This window comes from Ranitomeya imitator, chromosome 8 (assembly GCF_032444005.1).
Source record: "Ranitomeya imitator isolate aRanImi1 chromosome 8, aRanImi1.pri, whole genome shotgun sequence".
Taxonomy (NCBI): domain Eukaryota; kingdom Metazoa; phylum Chordata; class Amphibia; order Anura; family Dendrobatidae; genus Ranitomeya; species Ranitomeya imitator.
Window position 1 is genome coordinate 95640066 of NC_091289.1, and position 17231 is coordinate 95657296.

General features: G+C 43.7%; 1 protein-coding gene and 1 long non-coding RNA gene across 3 annotated transcripts in view; both read left to right on the forward strand.

The window, feature by feature from the left end:
• The window catches only part of SLC25A38 (solute carrier family 25 member 38), a 226136-nt gene that overhangs the window by 19124 nt on the left and 189781 nt on the right, over positions 1 to 17231 (forward strand). For both annotated transcript variants that reach the window (XM_069737185.1, XM_069737184.1), the window contains one exon: positions 17038 to 17217. In XM_069737185.1, coding sequence (XP_069593286.1) covers positions 17038 to 17217 — 180 coding nt within the window. The remainder of the gene's footprint in view (positions 1 to 17037; positions 17218 to 17231) is intronic.
• LOC138647142 (uncharacterized) lies at positions 9767 to 10624 on the forward strand. Its single transcript, XR_011314905.1, has 4 exons — positions 9767 to 9956; positions 10035 to 10115; positions 10218 to 10298; positions 10607 to 10624. It is a non-coding gene; the product is annotated as an uncharacterized lncRNA (long non-coding RNA).

The window sequence follows — 17231 nt, forward strand, 5'->3', positions numbered from 1 at the left end:
AACCCCTTCCTGGCCTTTGACACCACGTAGGCGTCATGAAAGTCGGTGCCAATCCGACCCATGACGCCTATGTGGCGTCATGGAAAGATCGCGTCACTGCAGATCGGGTGAAAGGGTTAACTCCAATTTCACCCGATCTGCAGGGACAGGGGGAGTGGTAGTTTAGCCCAGTTTGGCTACGATTTCCCTGATTTGGCTGTTGAAAGTGAAACTGCCAATCAGAGCGATTTGTAATGTTTCACCTAAAAAACTGGTGAAATATTACAATCCAGCTATGGCCGATGCTGCAATATCATCGGCCATGGCTGGAAACACTGGTGTACCCCCCCACCGCCACTGATTTCCCCCCCCCCCCTCCCCCAGCCCTCCGATCTATGTTCCGCTCCCCTCCGTCCTGTGCTCCGCTCCCCCGTTGTCCTGCCCGCTCCCCCCGTGCTCCGATGCCCCCCCCCCCCATCCCCGTGCTCCGACGCCATCCTCCCCCCCCCCCTATACTTACCGGGCCTCCCGGTGTCCGTCAGTCTTCTCCCTGGGTGCCGCCATCTTCCAAAATGGTGGGCGCATGCGCAGTGCGCCCGCCGAATATGCCGGCAGATTCGTTCCATGTACATTTTGATCACTGTGATAAAACCTATCACAGTGTTCAAAATAATAAAAAAAAGTAAATGACCCCACCCCTTTATCACCCCCATAGGTAGGGACAATAATAAAATAAAGAAAAATTTTTTTCCCACTACAGTTAGAATTAGGGTTAGGAATGTGCACACGTATTCTGGTCCTGTGCGGATTTTTCCGCAGAGGTTTTTATAAATCCGCAGTGCAAAACCGCTGCGGATTTATCGTGGATTTACCGCAGTTTTTCTGGTGATTTCACTGCGGTTTTCTATTGGACCAGTTGTAAAACCGCTGCGGAATCCGCAGAAAGAAGTGAAATGTGTGGAATGTAAACCGCTGCATTTCTGCGCAGTTTTTTCCGCAGCATGTGCGCAGCGTTTTTTGTAAACTCATGGGAAACTGCTGCGGACCCGCAGCGGCGGAAACGCTGTGGATCCGCAGCGTTTTCTGCATCGTGTGCACATACCCTTAGAATTAGGCTATGTGCACACGATGCGGATTTGGCTGCGGATCCGCAGCGGCTTGGCCGCTGCGGATTCGTAGCAGTTTTCCATCAGCTTTACGGTTCCATGTAAACTTATGGAAAACCAAATCCGCTGTGCCCATGGTGTGGAAAATACTGCGCGGGAACGCTGTGTTGTATTTTCCGCGCATGTCAATTCTTTGTGCGGATTCCGCAGCGTTTTACACCTGTTCCTCAATAGGAATCCGCAGGTGAAATCTGCACAAAAAACACTGGAAATCCACGGTAAATCCGCAGGTAAAACGCAGTGCCTTTTACCCGCGGATTTTTCAAAAATGGTGTGGAAAAATCTCACACGAATCCGCAACGTGGGCACATAGCCTTAGGGCTAGGGTTGGAAATAGGGTTAAGATTAAGCTTGTGGTTAGGGTTATGGTTAGGGGTGTATTGGGGTTAGGGTTTGGATTAGGGTTAGGGTTAGGGGTGTGTTGGGGCTAGGGCTGTGGTTAGGGGTGTGTTGGGGTTAGGGTTGTGATTAGGGTTATGGCTAAAGTTGAGATTAGGGTTAAGGGTGTGTTAGGGTTAGTGTTGGAGTTAGAATTGAGGGGTTTCCACTGTTTAGGCACATCAGGTGTCTCCAAACGCAACATGGCGCCACCATTGATTCCAGCCAATCTTGTGTTCAAAAAGTCAAATGGTGCTCCCTCCCTTCCGAGCCCCGATGTGCGCCAAAATAGTGGCTTACCCCCACATATGGGGTACTAGCATCCCCGGGACAAACTGGGCAACAAATATTGGTGTCCAATTTCTCCTGCTACCCTTGTGAAAATAAAAAACTGCTTGCTAAAACATCATTTTTGAGGAAAGAAAAATGTTTTTTTTTTAATTTTCACGGCTCTGCGTTGTAAACTTCTGTGAAGCACTTGGGGGTTCAAAGTGCTCACCACATATCTAGATAAGTTCCTTGGGGGGGTCTAGTTTCCAAAATGGGGTCACTTGTGGGGGGTTTCTACTGTTTAGGCACATCAGGGGCTCTGCAAATGCAACATGACGCCCGCAGACCATTCCATCAAAGTGCATTTCCAAGCGTCACTACTTCCCTTCCGAGCCCCGACGTGTGCCCAAACAGTGGTTTACCCCCACATATGGGGTACCAGCATACTCAGTGCAAACTGGGAAACAACTATTGGGGTCCAATTTCTCTTGTTACTCTTGTGAAAATAAAAAATTGCGGGCTAAAAAATAATTTTTGAGGAAAGAAAAATGATTTTTTATTTTCACGGCTCTGCGTTATAAACTTCTGTGAAGCACTTGGGGGTTTAAAGTGGTCACCGCACATCTAGATTAGTTCCATGGGAGGTCTAGTTTCCAAAATGGGGTCACATGTGGGGGACCTCAAATGTTTAGGCACATAAGGGCTCTCCAAACGCGACATGGTGTCAGCTAACGATTGGAGCTAATTTTTCATTCAAAAAGTCAAATGGCGCTCCTTCCCTTCCGAGCCCTGTCGTGCGCCCAAACAGTGGTTGCCCCTCACATATAGGGTATCGGCGTACTCAGGACAAATTGGACCACAACTTTCGTGGTCCAGTTTCTCCTTTTACCCTTGATAAAATAAAAAAATTGTTGCTAAAAGATCATTTTTGTGACTAAAAAGTTACGGTAAATGTTGTTTTTTTCCTTCCGTGTTGCTTCCGCTGCTGTGAAGCACCTGAAGGGTTAATAAACTTCTTGAATGTGGTTTTGGGAACCTTGAGGTGTGCAGTTGTTAGAATGGTGTCACTTTTGGGTATTTTCAGCCATACAGACCCCTCAAACTGACTTCAAATGTGAGGTGTTCCCTAACAAAAAATGGTTTTGTAAATTTTGCTGTAAAAATGAGAAATCACTGGTCAAATTTTAACCCTTATAGCTTCCTAGCAAAAAATAATTTTGTTTCCAAAATTGTGCTGATGTTGAGTAGACATGTGGGAAATGTTATTTATTAACAGTTTTGTGTCACATAACTGTCTGGTTTAACAGAATAAAAATTCAAAATTTGAAAATTGCGAAATTTTCAAAATTTTCACCAAATTTCTGTTTTTTTCACAAATAAACACAAAAATTATCGAGCTAAATTTACCACTAACATGAAGCCCAAAATATCATGAAAAAACAGTCTCAGAATTGCAACGATCCGTTGAAGCAGTCCTGAGTTATTACCTCATAAAGGGACACTGGTCAGAATTGCAAAAAATGGCCAGGTCATTAAGGTCAAAATAGCAATAATGTTGCTTTTTCCTGGTTGTCTCATGGCGGTCCTGGATTTGAAGGATGTGTATTATCGTGCCCATACACATGGAACATCAGAGATACCTTAGAGTTGCATTAATCATTCACGGGGTGGTTAGGCACTTTCAATTTAGGGCCCTCCCATTTGATCTTGCAGTTGCCCTTGGGTCTGCACAAAATTGTTTTCTCAGATAATGGTTAATATCCGCAAAAAAGATGTCTTGATCATTACATATCTAGATTATTTCTTGGTGGTAGGTAAATCAGTCCACCAGTGCAGTAATCGACTAGATGTGGTAATGGCTACCTTAGAGGGCTTGGGCTGGTTACTGAATTAAAAAAAAAATCCAGATTAGCCCCCTGAAGATTCAGGCGTTTTTGTGCTCATATTGAACTTTAAAGTGCAGGAGTGTCTCTGCTCCCGTGCTGGCTCGCTCTCTAAAATTGTACAAAAAAAATAAACACAAAATAAATGTTCTACCCGTAAATTTGTAGTTTTATGGAAAATAAATAAATAAAAAAAGTACATGTTTAGTATTGCCGTATCTGGAACGAACTGACCTGTAAAGCTGTCACACTAGTTAACCCTTTCAATGAACAATGTAATGGAAAAAGGGGGGGGGGCAAGAAATTGTTTTTGATCGTTCCGCTGAACAAAAAATTTAATGAAACTCAATCAAAGACATGTAAATAAATAAATGGTATCTCTTAAAACGACATCTTGTCTCGCTAAATACAAGCCACCATATACCTCTATCAGAGGAAAAATAGTTATAGATCTTAGAATAATAAAGTGATGCAAAAATAATTATTTTTTTCTATAAAAATGGTTTATGTAAAAGCACCATAACCTAAAAAATTATGAATGTGGTATCGCTGTAATTTTGACACTGAGAATAAAGCTACCTTATCAATTTTACCACACGCGGAACAGCATAAAAAAAGTCATGATTTGCTGAGTTTTGTAATTTTGACTCCCAAAAATCAGAATAGAAAGCGATGAAATGTTATGTGCCCGAATATGGTACCAATAAAAATGTCAACTAGTCCCGCAAAAAAAAAAAGCTCTCACGTCGGCAGAAATATGGAATTATAGCTCTCAAAATATATGGTGATGCAAGTTTTTGCAATTAAAAACTTTTTTAGTGTGTGACAACAACCAAACAGAAAAAAACAGATATAAATCTATCGCTGTAATCGCACTGACCCGAAGAATAAAGTCGTCTAATCACTTATACCATACGAAGATCAGCGTAAAAAATAAAACCAATTGTTTACCTGCTGTTGATTTGTTCATTCTGCCTCCCAAAGATCACAGTAATGCTCAACTCACATTTATCCTGCATTCTATGCCGAGTGCTTCCTTGTAAATCTCTGAAATACTTGATTCAGACAGAATCCCTGGCAGATTATTCCCTACAAGATGGTGGCCTGATTCTAAGGCATCGGGTATTCTAGAATGTGTATGTAGTTTTATTTATGAAGATTTCAGAATAATGCAATGAATACACAGGTTTCAGCCGGCCGGGCACGAGCAATTAGTGGTGTGGTTCAAAACCCGCGCCAATTCGTGGCTGAACTGCGTCTGTTGCTGATTGTTCGCGGCCGGGCGCGACGAATCAGTGAAGCTAGGGCCAGCTCCAGGTTTTTAAGGGCCCCGGATGAAAGATTCTCACAGCCACGTAGCGTATATAGCACAGCCCACGTAGCGTATATAGCACAGCCCACGGTTTATAACCCCAGCCTCTGTTACAACCCCTGGTATCCAAACTGGGACCTAAACATGGTCCTCAAAAGTTTCATAATTCCATTGTTTGAGCCTATTGATGCTGGATAAACTGTCCTGGAAAGCAGCCTTCCTGGTGGCAATCGTGACAGCGAGAAGAGTGGGTGAGCTGCAAGACCCCTCAACCAGAGAACCCTACCAAAGAACTGACAATAGAATAATGTTTCAATTGGACCCATCCTTTTGTACCTAAGGTAACTTAAGCGTTCCATATCTCCCAAGAAATCGTGTTACCTTCCTTTTGCCAAAACCCATGCAATAACAGAAAAATGGAATTCCATACTCTGGATATATATAGAACTGTCCTGCATTATCTTCAAAGATCACAATCGTAGAAGAAGGATCAAAATATCTTCGTACAATACTATGGACACAAAAAAGGCAAATAGACTTCAAAGAGCGTGACTGCAAATTGAATGAAGGCAATAAGTGAAGCATACAAAAAACATAAATTACCTTTTTAGAAAAGTTCACGGTATACTCCACCAGAGCCTTGTCTGTCTCATGGGCTGAAAGGGCAAGCGCCTCCATCGAGCAGATCTGCAGGGCTGCTACCTGGTCCTCAGGTCCATACCTTCCCAAACATTACATGCTAGATCTGATGTCTAATACGGATTTAGCTTTTGGAAGGAACGTTCTCCAGGCCATTGTCTTTCTTTAAATAGTATTCTTTGCCATTTCTCTTATGGTGCTGTCGTGAAGGGTGACTAGAGAAAATAAAACTAGACTTTCCGGTAATCCCACCTTACTATTTTCTTTATCATTTGTTGGTGTAAATAATTATTGAAGTATGCATACCAGTGTGGTCCTTAATAAAAACCCTGGAGAGAGAAAGTGAGAGGAGTATTTGACCTCTTTGTGTTTCCTGTTACTATAAGGGCATGGGGAGTATCTCCTATAGTGCTGTCGTGGAGGGTTCCTAGAAATCGAATTACTTAAAAATCTAACTATTTTATTTTTGCACACCAATTTTGCACAGTTCTTTGTAATACCTGTGGATTTAAAATGCTCACTACACCCCAAGAGAAATTATTTAAGAGGTGCAGTTTTCAAAACGGTCAGTTGTGGGGTTTCTAGTGTTTTGTCCTGTCGGGGGCTCTTCAAATGCAACATGGCATCCACAATCTATTCCAGACAATTTTGCACTCCAAAAGTTAAATGGCGCTTCTTCCCGTCCGAGCTCTGCCCCATGTGCCCAAATAGTAGTTTTCCACAACATATGACGGGTGGGGAATCTTCTGCCAAGGGCCATATGGATATTTATACCATCCTTTGGGGGCCGTACAAACTCTGTCCACAAAGTGCATCCTTACTCTGGCACTCTGGTTTCTGGACGTAATCTTTATTTGCATGCCCTTCAGTGCTCAGTAGCGAACTGTTATTAGCGGCAGCAGGTGTCAGATGATGGAAGCAGTAGTCCCATCAGCTGGCACCAGTGACCGGAGGTAAACTTTATACCTCCAATCACAGCTGAGTGCTCACGCTGTCTTTTGACAGCGTGGGAACCACGGCTCTCTGACCGGGGGAATGATTTCACCGCCGATCAGAAGCTGTTTGCCGTGCTTTCATGCACATGACAGCATGGCAAACACTTGATGTTCGGCCTCCCCATTCAAGTGAATGGGGTTCGGGTCCAGGTACTGTTGTGGTAACCGAACCCGAACTTTTTGTAACTGTTTGGCCGAACCCGACGGACCCGAGCATGCAGGTGTCCACCCATCTCTGCAGGTGATGAAAATGACCCAGCATTATGAAAACCCAGCTTCCACTAATCGTGTCCCAAGAAACCGCTGCCATGGATTATTGTAAGCGCTGCCTAGCACTCCGAAAATGGTGGCGGCCCACAAAGCAGAAGGCTATAGGATAGCAAAGCGTTTTCAAGTTGCCCTTTCCTGAGTTCGAAACGTAATTAAGAAATGGCAATTCCTGTGGACCGAAGAGGTTAAAATTGAACTCTTTGGCCGCAATGATCAAAGGTATGTGTGGAGAAAAAACGGCACAGAACTTTAGGAAAAGAACAGCTTGCGAACCATTTCATGGGGGTGGATCAGTCATGCTTTTGGGGTTGAGGGAAGAATTAAATTAAATTTCAGCAAATTCTTGATGCAAACATAACACCATCTGTAAAAAAATCTGAAGTTGAAAAGATGATGGCTTCTACAAATTGATAATGATCCTAAACGCACGTCAAAATCCTCAAGACTACTACAAAAGGTGTAAGCTGAAGATTTTACAATGGCCCTCACAGTTCCCTGATCTGAATATCATAAAAAATCTGTGGCTAGACCTCAAAATAGCAGTGTATGCAAGATGACCAAGGAATCGCACAGAACTAAAAATTTTCCAAGGAAGAATGGATGAAAATCCCTCAAACAAGAATTGAAAGACTCTTGTCTGGCTTCAAAAAAGCATTTACAAGCGGTTATATTTTCAAAAGGGGTGCTGCTAGGTACTAACCATGCATGGTGCTCAAACTTGTTCCTTTTTTAAAATTTAAAAAATGACTATATAATCTATTTTTTCTTGCCTCAAATACAAAGGAAATGTCAACTTTAACTTTAATCCTTTTAGAGAGCAATTCTAGGAATGATCAAATGGCTTTGGATAAGTACTTATCTGAATCTCTAAGGGTATGTTTCCACGGTCAGGAATGGCTCAGTTTTGGTTCAGGATTTGACGCAAATCTGCACCAAATCTGCATCAGAGGTAACTGGCAGGTCACCTGCATTTTTGATGCGTTTTTTCCGCATGTTATTGATGCGTTTTTTCATTGCATGCGTGTTTTCGTCACTTTAAATAAAGCTAATTGAAAGTTGGCTTCTGGGAAGGAAAAAAAAAGTGATTTTCTGTATTGGGATATGTTCCCACAGTCCGTAAACGCTGCGGGTTGGACGCTGCGTACATCCGCGTTTTTCATACGTATTTGTGTTTTTGTAAGCTAAATAAAGATATGCAAAAAAAAATTGTGATGTAATTTCCTTGTTCAACCTCTTCTTTTACGTACTCCATTGAAGAATGTTTAAACACACAGATAATTAGATGATATATAGATCTGATGGATAGATCTGATGGATAGATCTGATGGATAGATCTGATGGATAGATCTGATGGATAGATCTGATGGATAGATCTGATGGATAGATCTGATGGATAGATCTGATGGATAGATCTGATGGATAGATCTGATGGATAGATCTGATGGATAGATCTGATGGATAGATCTGATGGATAGATCTGATGGATAGATCTGATGGATAGATCTGATGGATAGATCTGATGGATAGATCTGATGGATAGATCTGATGGATAGATCTGATGGATAGATCTGATGGATAGATCTGATGGATAGATACGATGGATAGATAGGATAGATATATAGATCTATCTCTATCTATATATCTATAACTATATCTATATATCTATAACTATATCGTATCTATTTATCTAGATCTATCTATCCATCGTATCTATCGATATATCGATCTATTGTCTATAGATATAGCTATCGATAGATATATCTATAGATGGCTAGATAGATATATAGATAATAGATATATCGATAGTTAATGGATAGATACGATGGATAGATAGATACGATAAATAGCAAGCCCGATGTTTTGTAATAAAAATAATAAAATGGTACATAGTTAGGCCGGATTCACACATGCGAGAAACTCGGACGAGTATCGTATCTTAATACCTGGCACTGCCGCCGGCACTCGGCAGTGGATCGTGTGGTTGCATGTATTTCTATGCAGCCGCACGCTCCGCTCCCGAGTGACGGTGACCGTGCCGGGTTTTAAGATGCGAGGCTCGTCCAAGTTTCTCGCATGTGTGATCCCTGGCTTAAGTAAAGAGACACACACGAAATCTGCACTAGGCCGGGGTCACACTTGCAAGACACTCGCACCTCAATACCCGGCACTCGGGACCGGTGTGTGCGGCTGCATGTATTTCTATGTAGCTGAACGCTCCGGTCCCGAGTGAAGGCGGCAGTGCCGGGTATTGATGCGAGAGACTCGTGCGAGTTTCTCGCAAGTGTGAACTGGCCTTAAATGCAATATCTGTTTAATTTAAAAAAAATGGCGTGGGCTCCCTCGCAATTTTCTGCGCCAGAGAGGGAAAGCCAGCTACCGATGTTTGTAGCCTGGGAAGGAGTTAATACCCATGGAGCTTCACCAGGCTATGAATATCCGCTGTATACGTAACCTTTACTGGCTATTAAAATAGCCCCCCCCCCCCCCCTAAAAAAAAAAATGACGTGCGGTTCCCCTTAATGGCAAGAAAGGCTATGCAGACAGCTGCGGGCTGATATTCATAGCCTAGAGAGGGGCCATGGATATTGGCCCCCCCTGGCTACAAATACCAACCCCCAGCCGCCCCAGAAATGGCGCATCTGTAAGATGTAAGACGCTTAGACTCTCTTCCTACAGCCCTGTAGCGGTGGCATATGGGGTAATAAGGGGTTAATGTCACCTTAGTAAGGTGACATTAAGCCGGCTTAGTAATGGAGATGCGTCAATAAGATACCTACCATTACTAATCCTGTAGTTGGTAAATGATAAAACACACACATACACATGCAGAATAAAGTATTTTAATGAATTAAAACACAGTTTTGCCATCTTTATTGTACTGGTAATCCAAGCAAAGCCATCGATCTTCTAAAAACAAACTAACAGTATACTTCCTGTGTCTGACGCAGTCCTTAACGAGTGTCCCACGATGAGTCCAGCTCTGCTACATCTGGTTGCCTCCAATCCAGGACAGCACAGCTGGGCGCGGGATGCGCCACTGACCCCCGGACACAGGACAGAGCAGGTACACGGACCCTCCGCCCCCCTCCACCCTCTGCTTGCCACCTGGTAATATAACCCATTATGCTCATGTTGCCTGCAGGACAGCTCCACATGCTGCGGCCCACCCTAAGCAGCATCCCTCTATTTATGCCACAGGAGCATTCACTGGACCCATTATAAGGTACCCTGAATACATTTCTCTAAACATGTGCGACATTCCTTATGGCTATACCCTCTACTTGCCGTTTGGTAGTATAATCCATTTAGCTCATATTACCTGCAGGACTTCTTTATATGCTGTGGCTCACCCTAAACAGGACCCCTCTACCTACACCACAGGAGAAATTATTGGACCCACTATAAGGTATACGTAACATATTCCTTTATACATCTGGGGTTTCTCCTGTTGGGAGTTCTCTTCACAACCATACTTATCCCACACAGGCTGCCCTAGGGGTACTCGGGACCACTGAAGACACACCCCATTAGATTCTATACCCCATTTTATTATTCCTTCACACTTTACTGGGGCCATTGCATAATCTCCATCACCAAACGTGTCTGGGACTCTGGGACACACTCTCTTCCCTCCCATCCCCCATACTCATGCAGTACTTAGGCTGTCTGAATGCATATACACTTTGTAATGTTGATATTTTGTTATGATGACAGGTTATGCCTTAAAAGGACCATTGTCTTGCCTTCTATCACTGCCACTCCTATGTCTGTGTATCAAAAGAGTTAAGGTAAACATTATATTTCCCCTATACAGTGGTTAACTGATGTACTAGAATTACCTCTTAGCTACAGGCTTACTTTTCGCTGCTCCGGACAGTATTCCCTTCGCCTCTGGTTGCCTTGTATATATTGTACATATTATATTTTATATTTTGGTGTATGTTTATTATTTTGTCTTTTTTGTTCTTATTTGTTTTCTTTTACATATAATGTTATGTCACATACAGTTACTTATACTGTTTATTTGCTTTCCTAGTAACCCCATGAATAAGACCCGGGAGGGTCGAAACGTCGGGTTTCTATCTACAAATTATCACAGTGGCAATTGTTGACTTGTTTTCGTGAATAAATCTGGCATATACCTTTTTGCATCATACCAGTTTCGAGTGTGCGGTATTTTTTTCTTCTACTATTGACTTGACCACACGGTCTGTTTTACCAGCACCTCCGTGTCCTTGACCAGAGTGCACACCATTATCCTTGTACATCTGGATGCCTGACATCCAGACATAGCAGAGCTTGTAGATGACCACCGGAGACAACTCTCCAGCGATCACCTACACTGCAGTGTTCAGAATCATCTGATTGTGAGAACCAGCCTAGTGACCTGATATAACCCCCGGTCATGGGCACGGCAGTTCTTGTGGTAAGCTAAGTTATCGCGAGAACTGCAGTGGATGCGGACTTCCGGCAGTGTGACAGGTTAGCGATTATTTAAATTAGTAGACATGCGTAGTAAGCTGCGTTTGCGCAGTTACTGCGCATGTGACTAATCATTAGATGCGATTTTTCCGCTTCTAATGATAGTCTATGGTAAATTTACGGTGCGGCGACGGATCGTCGCTTCATTGTAAACAGACATGCTGCGTTCTGGAATAACATGCTGCATGTCCATTTACGTGGGTCTGCTGCCTGCGTCTTTTTTTTATTTTTTCCCTGGAAATCCCCTTCACTATGCTGTAACATCTGGACCCTGTGTTTTTGACGCTGCGGCTCTACGCAGTGTCAAACGCAGCGTTTCCTGACCATGGAGACATATACCCTAAGGCTTCCCGAATAGCGCCATCGGTAACCTGGATCTTGCTGAACAGCTGTCCGGCACCACAGCGGTATGTGTCGCGGCTGTGTGACAGTCACAACACATGCATGGAGTGCACAACAAATTTGGGAAGCTCTATAGATATTCGGATAAGCACTTATCTGAAGCGACTCGATCATCCCTAATCATTTAATCTTCAACTTGCTTAACTGTTCACAGTAACAGTAATTTTGACCAGAGGTGCCCATACCTTTACATGCCACTGTACATCTTTCCTACCTGTTTTCTCAACATGCTACTCTGCACATTCTCATCAATGCTGTGATAAATGTTAAGTATGGTGACTATAGATTAGAACATTTAATGCTGAGGGTGTAAGCTTGTTTTAATCCCTTTCTGACTTCGAACAGGATAGTACGTCCGAGGTCAGATCCCCTGCTTTGATGTGGGCTCCGGCGGTGAGCCCACATCAAAGCCGCAACATGTGAGCTGTTTTGAACAGCTGACATGTGCGCGCAATAGCGGCGAGTGGAATCACGATCCACTCACCGCTTTTAACTAGTTAAATGCCGCTGTCAAACCCTGACAGCAGCATTTAACTACCGCTTCCAGCCGCGCGGCCGAAAAAGCGCTCATTGCCGAACCACATCACATGATCGGGGGTCAGCGATGCGTCAGGATGGTAACCATAGAGGTCCTTGAGACCTCTATGGTTACTGATCTCGGTGTAACAGGCCAGATTAACCCCCCCCCCCCCGCCCAGAATATACCTGGGGTTAAAGTGGCCTAGGCCAGATTATACCCTGGGTATATTCTTGCCTAGCCCAAACTATAGCAGGGAGAGCACAGGGGCCCCAAGCAGCGCACAGGACCGCAGGCAGCCCACAGGGGCCCCAGGCAGAGCACAGGGACCCCAGGCTGCACACGGGGCTCCAGGCAGCGCACAGGGGACCAGGCAGCGCTCGGGGCCCCAGGCAGCGCATGGACTCCAGGGAGCGCACAGGGGCCCCAGGCAGCACATGGGGCCCCAGGCAGAGCACAGGGGCCACAGGCAGCGCACAGGACCCCAGGCAGCCCACGGGCCTCAGGCAGCGCATGGGGCCCCAAGCAGAGCACAGGGGCCCCAGGCAGAGCACAGGAACCCCAGGCAGCGCAGGGGGGCCCCAGGCAATACATGGGGCCCCAGGTAGAGCACAGGGGCCCCAGGCAGCGCACAGGGCCCTAGGCAGCACATGGACTCCAGGGAGAGCACAGGGGCCCCAGGCAGAGCACAGAGGCCCAGAAAGCGCACAGGGGCCCCAGGCAGCACACGGGGTAGAGACAGCGAATGGGGCCCCAGGCAGAGCACAGTGGCCCAGGCAGCGCACAGGGGCCTCAGGCAGCGCACAGGACCCCAGGCAGCCCACGGGCCTCAGGCAGCGCATGGGGCCCCAAGCAGAGCACAGGGGCCCCAGGCAGCGCAGGGGGGCCCCAGGCAATACATGGGGCCCCAGGTAGAGCACAGGGGCCCCAGGTAGCGAAGGATTGAGATCCGAAACGCACGTCGGGGTGCGCTATCAAAAGGACTTGGCTGACCCTGTTATTTATTTAAAGGTATGCTTATCCCTATTGTTTACACTCTGCACTTTGTGGTGGGATTTCTGCTGGATCTCTTTTGCAGCCACACTCGGTGTTTTAGCAGACTTTGTGCTGACACCTGTGAACACTCTGTGGCTGTGCTGTTTTCTACTTTGGCTGATATATACCGATATTTTGTGCATTTTCCACTTTGCAGTTTGCACATCCCAACATAGCACCTTATATAGTGGGGCTATATTATTACCTAAATTGTGTGTGACTCTTGTTTAGATAACTGCCCATTTGCACACTTGGATTACTGTTTGCACTATTTACACGTTGATTACATGTAGGCCAATATTTTTGGTTTGGCATTTTTTTCACATTGTGTGTGTATATATATATATATATATTTATGTGTATCAAAATACAACAAGAGCTGTGTCAACAGATCCGACAAATAGAAGCACAACTCCAACGAATCCTGACTTCGGGTGCTCCTCAGAAAAAACAGTGTTCAATACGATCCAATACAAGAAATGAGGGCACTCACCAGTCTTCACCGTGATTCGTACTTTATTAATAGATACAACTTGTTAAAAATCCATGGCCGGAGTTGAATGAGCCGTAGCTCGTGTGAGCAGGGGGGGTCAGGACGACGATCGTTTCGTGCTGTGCTTGCGCTTCAACAGGACCTGGGGCCAGACGTGTGACTGTGCAAAATTTTGTGGCTGTAGCTGCGACGCCTCCAACACTTTTCCTTTCACTTTTCCCCATCATGTAGATAGGGGCAAAATTGTTTGGTGAATTGGAAAGCGCGGGGTTAAAATTTCACCTCACAACGTAGCCTATGACCCTCTCAGGGTCCAGACGTGTGACTGTGCAAGATTTGGTGGCTGTAGTTTCGACGCCTCCAACACTTTTCCTTTCACTTTTTTCCCCATTATGTAGATAGGGGCAAAATTGTTTGGTGAATTGGAACGCGCGGGGTTAAAATTTCGCCTCACAACATAGCCTATGACGCTCTCGGGGTCCAGACGTGTGACTGTGCAAAATTTTGTGGCTGTAGCTGCGACGGTGCAGATGCCAATCCCGGACATACATACACACATACACACATTCAGCTTTATATATTAGATATACTAGATTGTGGACCGATTCTAACGCATCGGGTATTCTAGAATATGCATGTCCCAGTAGTATATGGACAATGATGATTCCAGAATTCGCGGCAGATTGTGCCCGTCGCTGATTGGTCGAGGCGACCTTTATGACATCATCGTCGCCATGGCAACCATTATGACATCATCGTCGTTGTGCCCGTTGCTGATTGGTCGAGGCCTGACGGCCTCGACCAATCAGAGACGCGAGATATCTACGTTCTTTATGACCTCATCGTCGCTGTGCTCGTCGCTGATTGGTCGAGGCCTGGTGGCCTCGACCAATCAGAGACGCGGGATTTCTACGTCGATGCTGTGCCGGTCTCTGATTGGTCGAGGCCTGGCGGCCTCGACCAATCAGAGAGCCGGGATTTCCAGGACAGACAGACAGACGGAAAAACCCTTAGACAATTATATATATAGATATATTCTTGCACATTAGCTGCATTACACGTAGGCTGATGTGTATGGGTATCTTTTGATAATTGTCACTTTGCACTTTAGGTAGTGCAGTCTATATATACTACCTCAGTTATTTAATTTTTCTTTTCTTCAGTTTTACCCACTATTTTTTAGTCATCAAATTTTTGTTATAATTTTTTTTTTTAGGGTAGCACCTATCTTATATCTAGACATATAATTTATTTGGGTCAGCCTTTACCATCTCCTTTTTTTATTTATTGATTTTTTTATATTGATTTTATATTTGAGTGGTAAAAATCCATTTTTATCCTGTTGTGCGCACAAACTGTTATATTATTATTATAAAAAATATAAAAAAAATTTGCCAACTGTATATAATAAAGGCATTTTATATCTATTCCCTGCTTGGTGTCCTTTCTGGTATTTTTCTATATATTGGTTGTTTGCCTTCTTCCCTTGCTAATGGTTTTGTCCACATCTTCTCCACAGAGCACTAATCACTGGTATATAGTTTCTATTAGTCTAATATTGCTGATTGTGGCACGGGTATTGGTAACAGTGTTTGGTGTATCTGTGGTTGTGTCTAGTCACTTTAACCCCGGGTATATTCTGGGCGGGGGGGTTAATCTGACCTTTTACACCGGCTTGCTGTGAGCGCCACCCTGTGGTTGGCGCTAATAGCAAGCCTGTAATTAAGCTACATAGGAGCGATCTGATGATCGCTGCTATGTAGCAGAGCTGATCAGGCTATGCCAGCTTCTAGCCTCCCATGAAGGCTATTGAAGCATGGCAAAAGTTAAAAAAAAAAAGTTTAAAAAAATATGAAATAAATAAAAATATAAAAGTTTAAATCACCCCCCTTTCGCCCCATTCAAAATAAAACAATGAAAATAAAATCAAATATATACATATTTGGTGTCGCCCGATCTATCAATAAAAAAAAAAGGATTAACCTGATCGCTAAACGGTGTAGCAAGAAAAAAATTCAAAACACCAAAACTACTTTTTTTTTTTATCACCGCGACATTACATAACGCAATGCAATAACGAGCGATCAAAAGAATGTATCGGCACCAAAATGGTATCACTAAAAACGTCAGCTCGGCATACAAAAAATAAGCCCTCACCCGACCCCAGATCACGAAAAATGGAGACGCTATGGATATCGGAAAATGGCACTATTTTATTTTATTTATTTTTTAACAAAGTTTGGAATTTCTTTTCACCACTTACATAAAAATAACCTAGACATGTTTGTTGTGTATGAACTCATAATGACCTGTAGAATCATAATGGCAGGTCAGTTTTAGCATTTAGTGAACCTAGCAAAAAAGCCAAACAAAAAAGTGTGGGATTGCACTTTTTTTGCAATTTCACTGCACTTGGAATTGTTTTCCCATTTTCTAGTACACGACATGGTAAAACCAATGATGTCGTTCAAAAGTGCAACTCATCCCGCAAAAAATAAGCCCTCACATGGCCATATTAACGGAAAAGTAAAAAAGTTATGGCACCGGGAAGGAGGGGAGCAAAAAACGAACACTGAAAAATGGAAAATCCCAAGGTGATGAAGGGGTTAAAAACAATGCAACCAGAAGTTGGCTTTAATCTCAGCTCTAGAACTATGGCTATGTTCATGCGATGTGTTTTGCAGCTTTTTTATTTACATTTTCATCTGTGTTTCACAGTACCAGCAAAGTCTACGAGATTTCAGAAATCTGATGCCCACACCTTTTTTTTTTCCTGACTGTTTTGTTAGAGATGTGTTTTTGAAAAATGTAGCATGTCACCACTTTTCAGTGTTTTGCAGAGTTTTTCACTCATTGAAAGCAATGGGTAGTGCAAAAAATGCTGCAAAAACAATGCAAAAAAAACTCTGGTATCAGGTTTTGCTGCGTTTTTCTTGCCAAAACCTGATAAAGTTGAATCAGATTTTTTTTTGCACTAAACATAATCAGCATTACAGGAGACATATGTTCCTTGACAAAAACTCCATAAAAATGCTGCAAAAACTAATCAAAACCTGCTTTTGTAAGCAGCTTAAATGCAGCTTAAAATTGGCATAAAAAAGCTGCAAAGAGGCCAGGTGTAAAAATAGCCTAAAGCGTTTATCAGCAAATCTTTCAAGTGACCTAAAAGCTATTAAACCTTACTGTAATATTTGTGTTTTTTTATTCCATTTCCAGTCCTTCTTGCGATGCATTCCTGGGGTTGGTCTCTACTTCAGCACGCTATATTTCTTGAAACAGCATATTTTATCGGAGCAGGAACTCAGCCCAATAAAGTCGGTTGCTTTGGGTGCAGGATCCAGAACACTGACAGGAGTTTGTATGCTACCATTTACAGTCGTAAAAACACGATATGAGGTATGTCTAAGCTT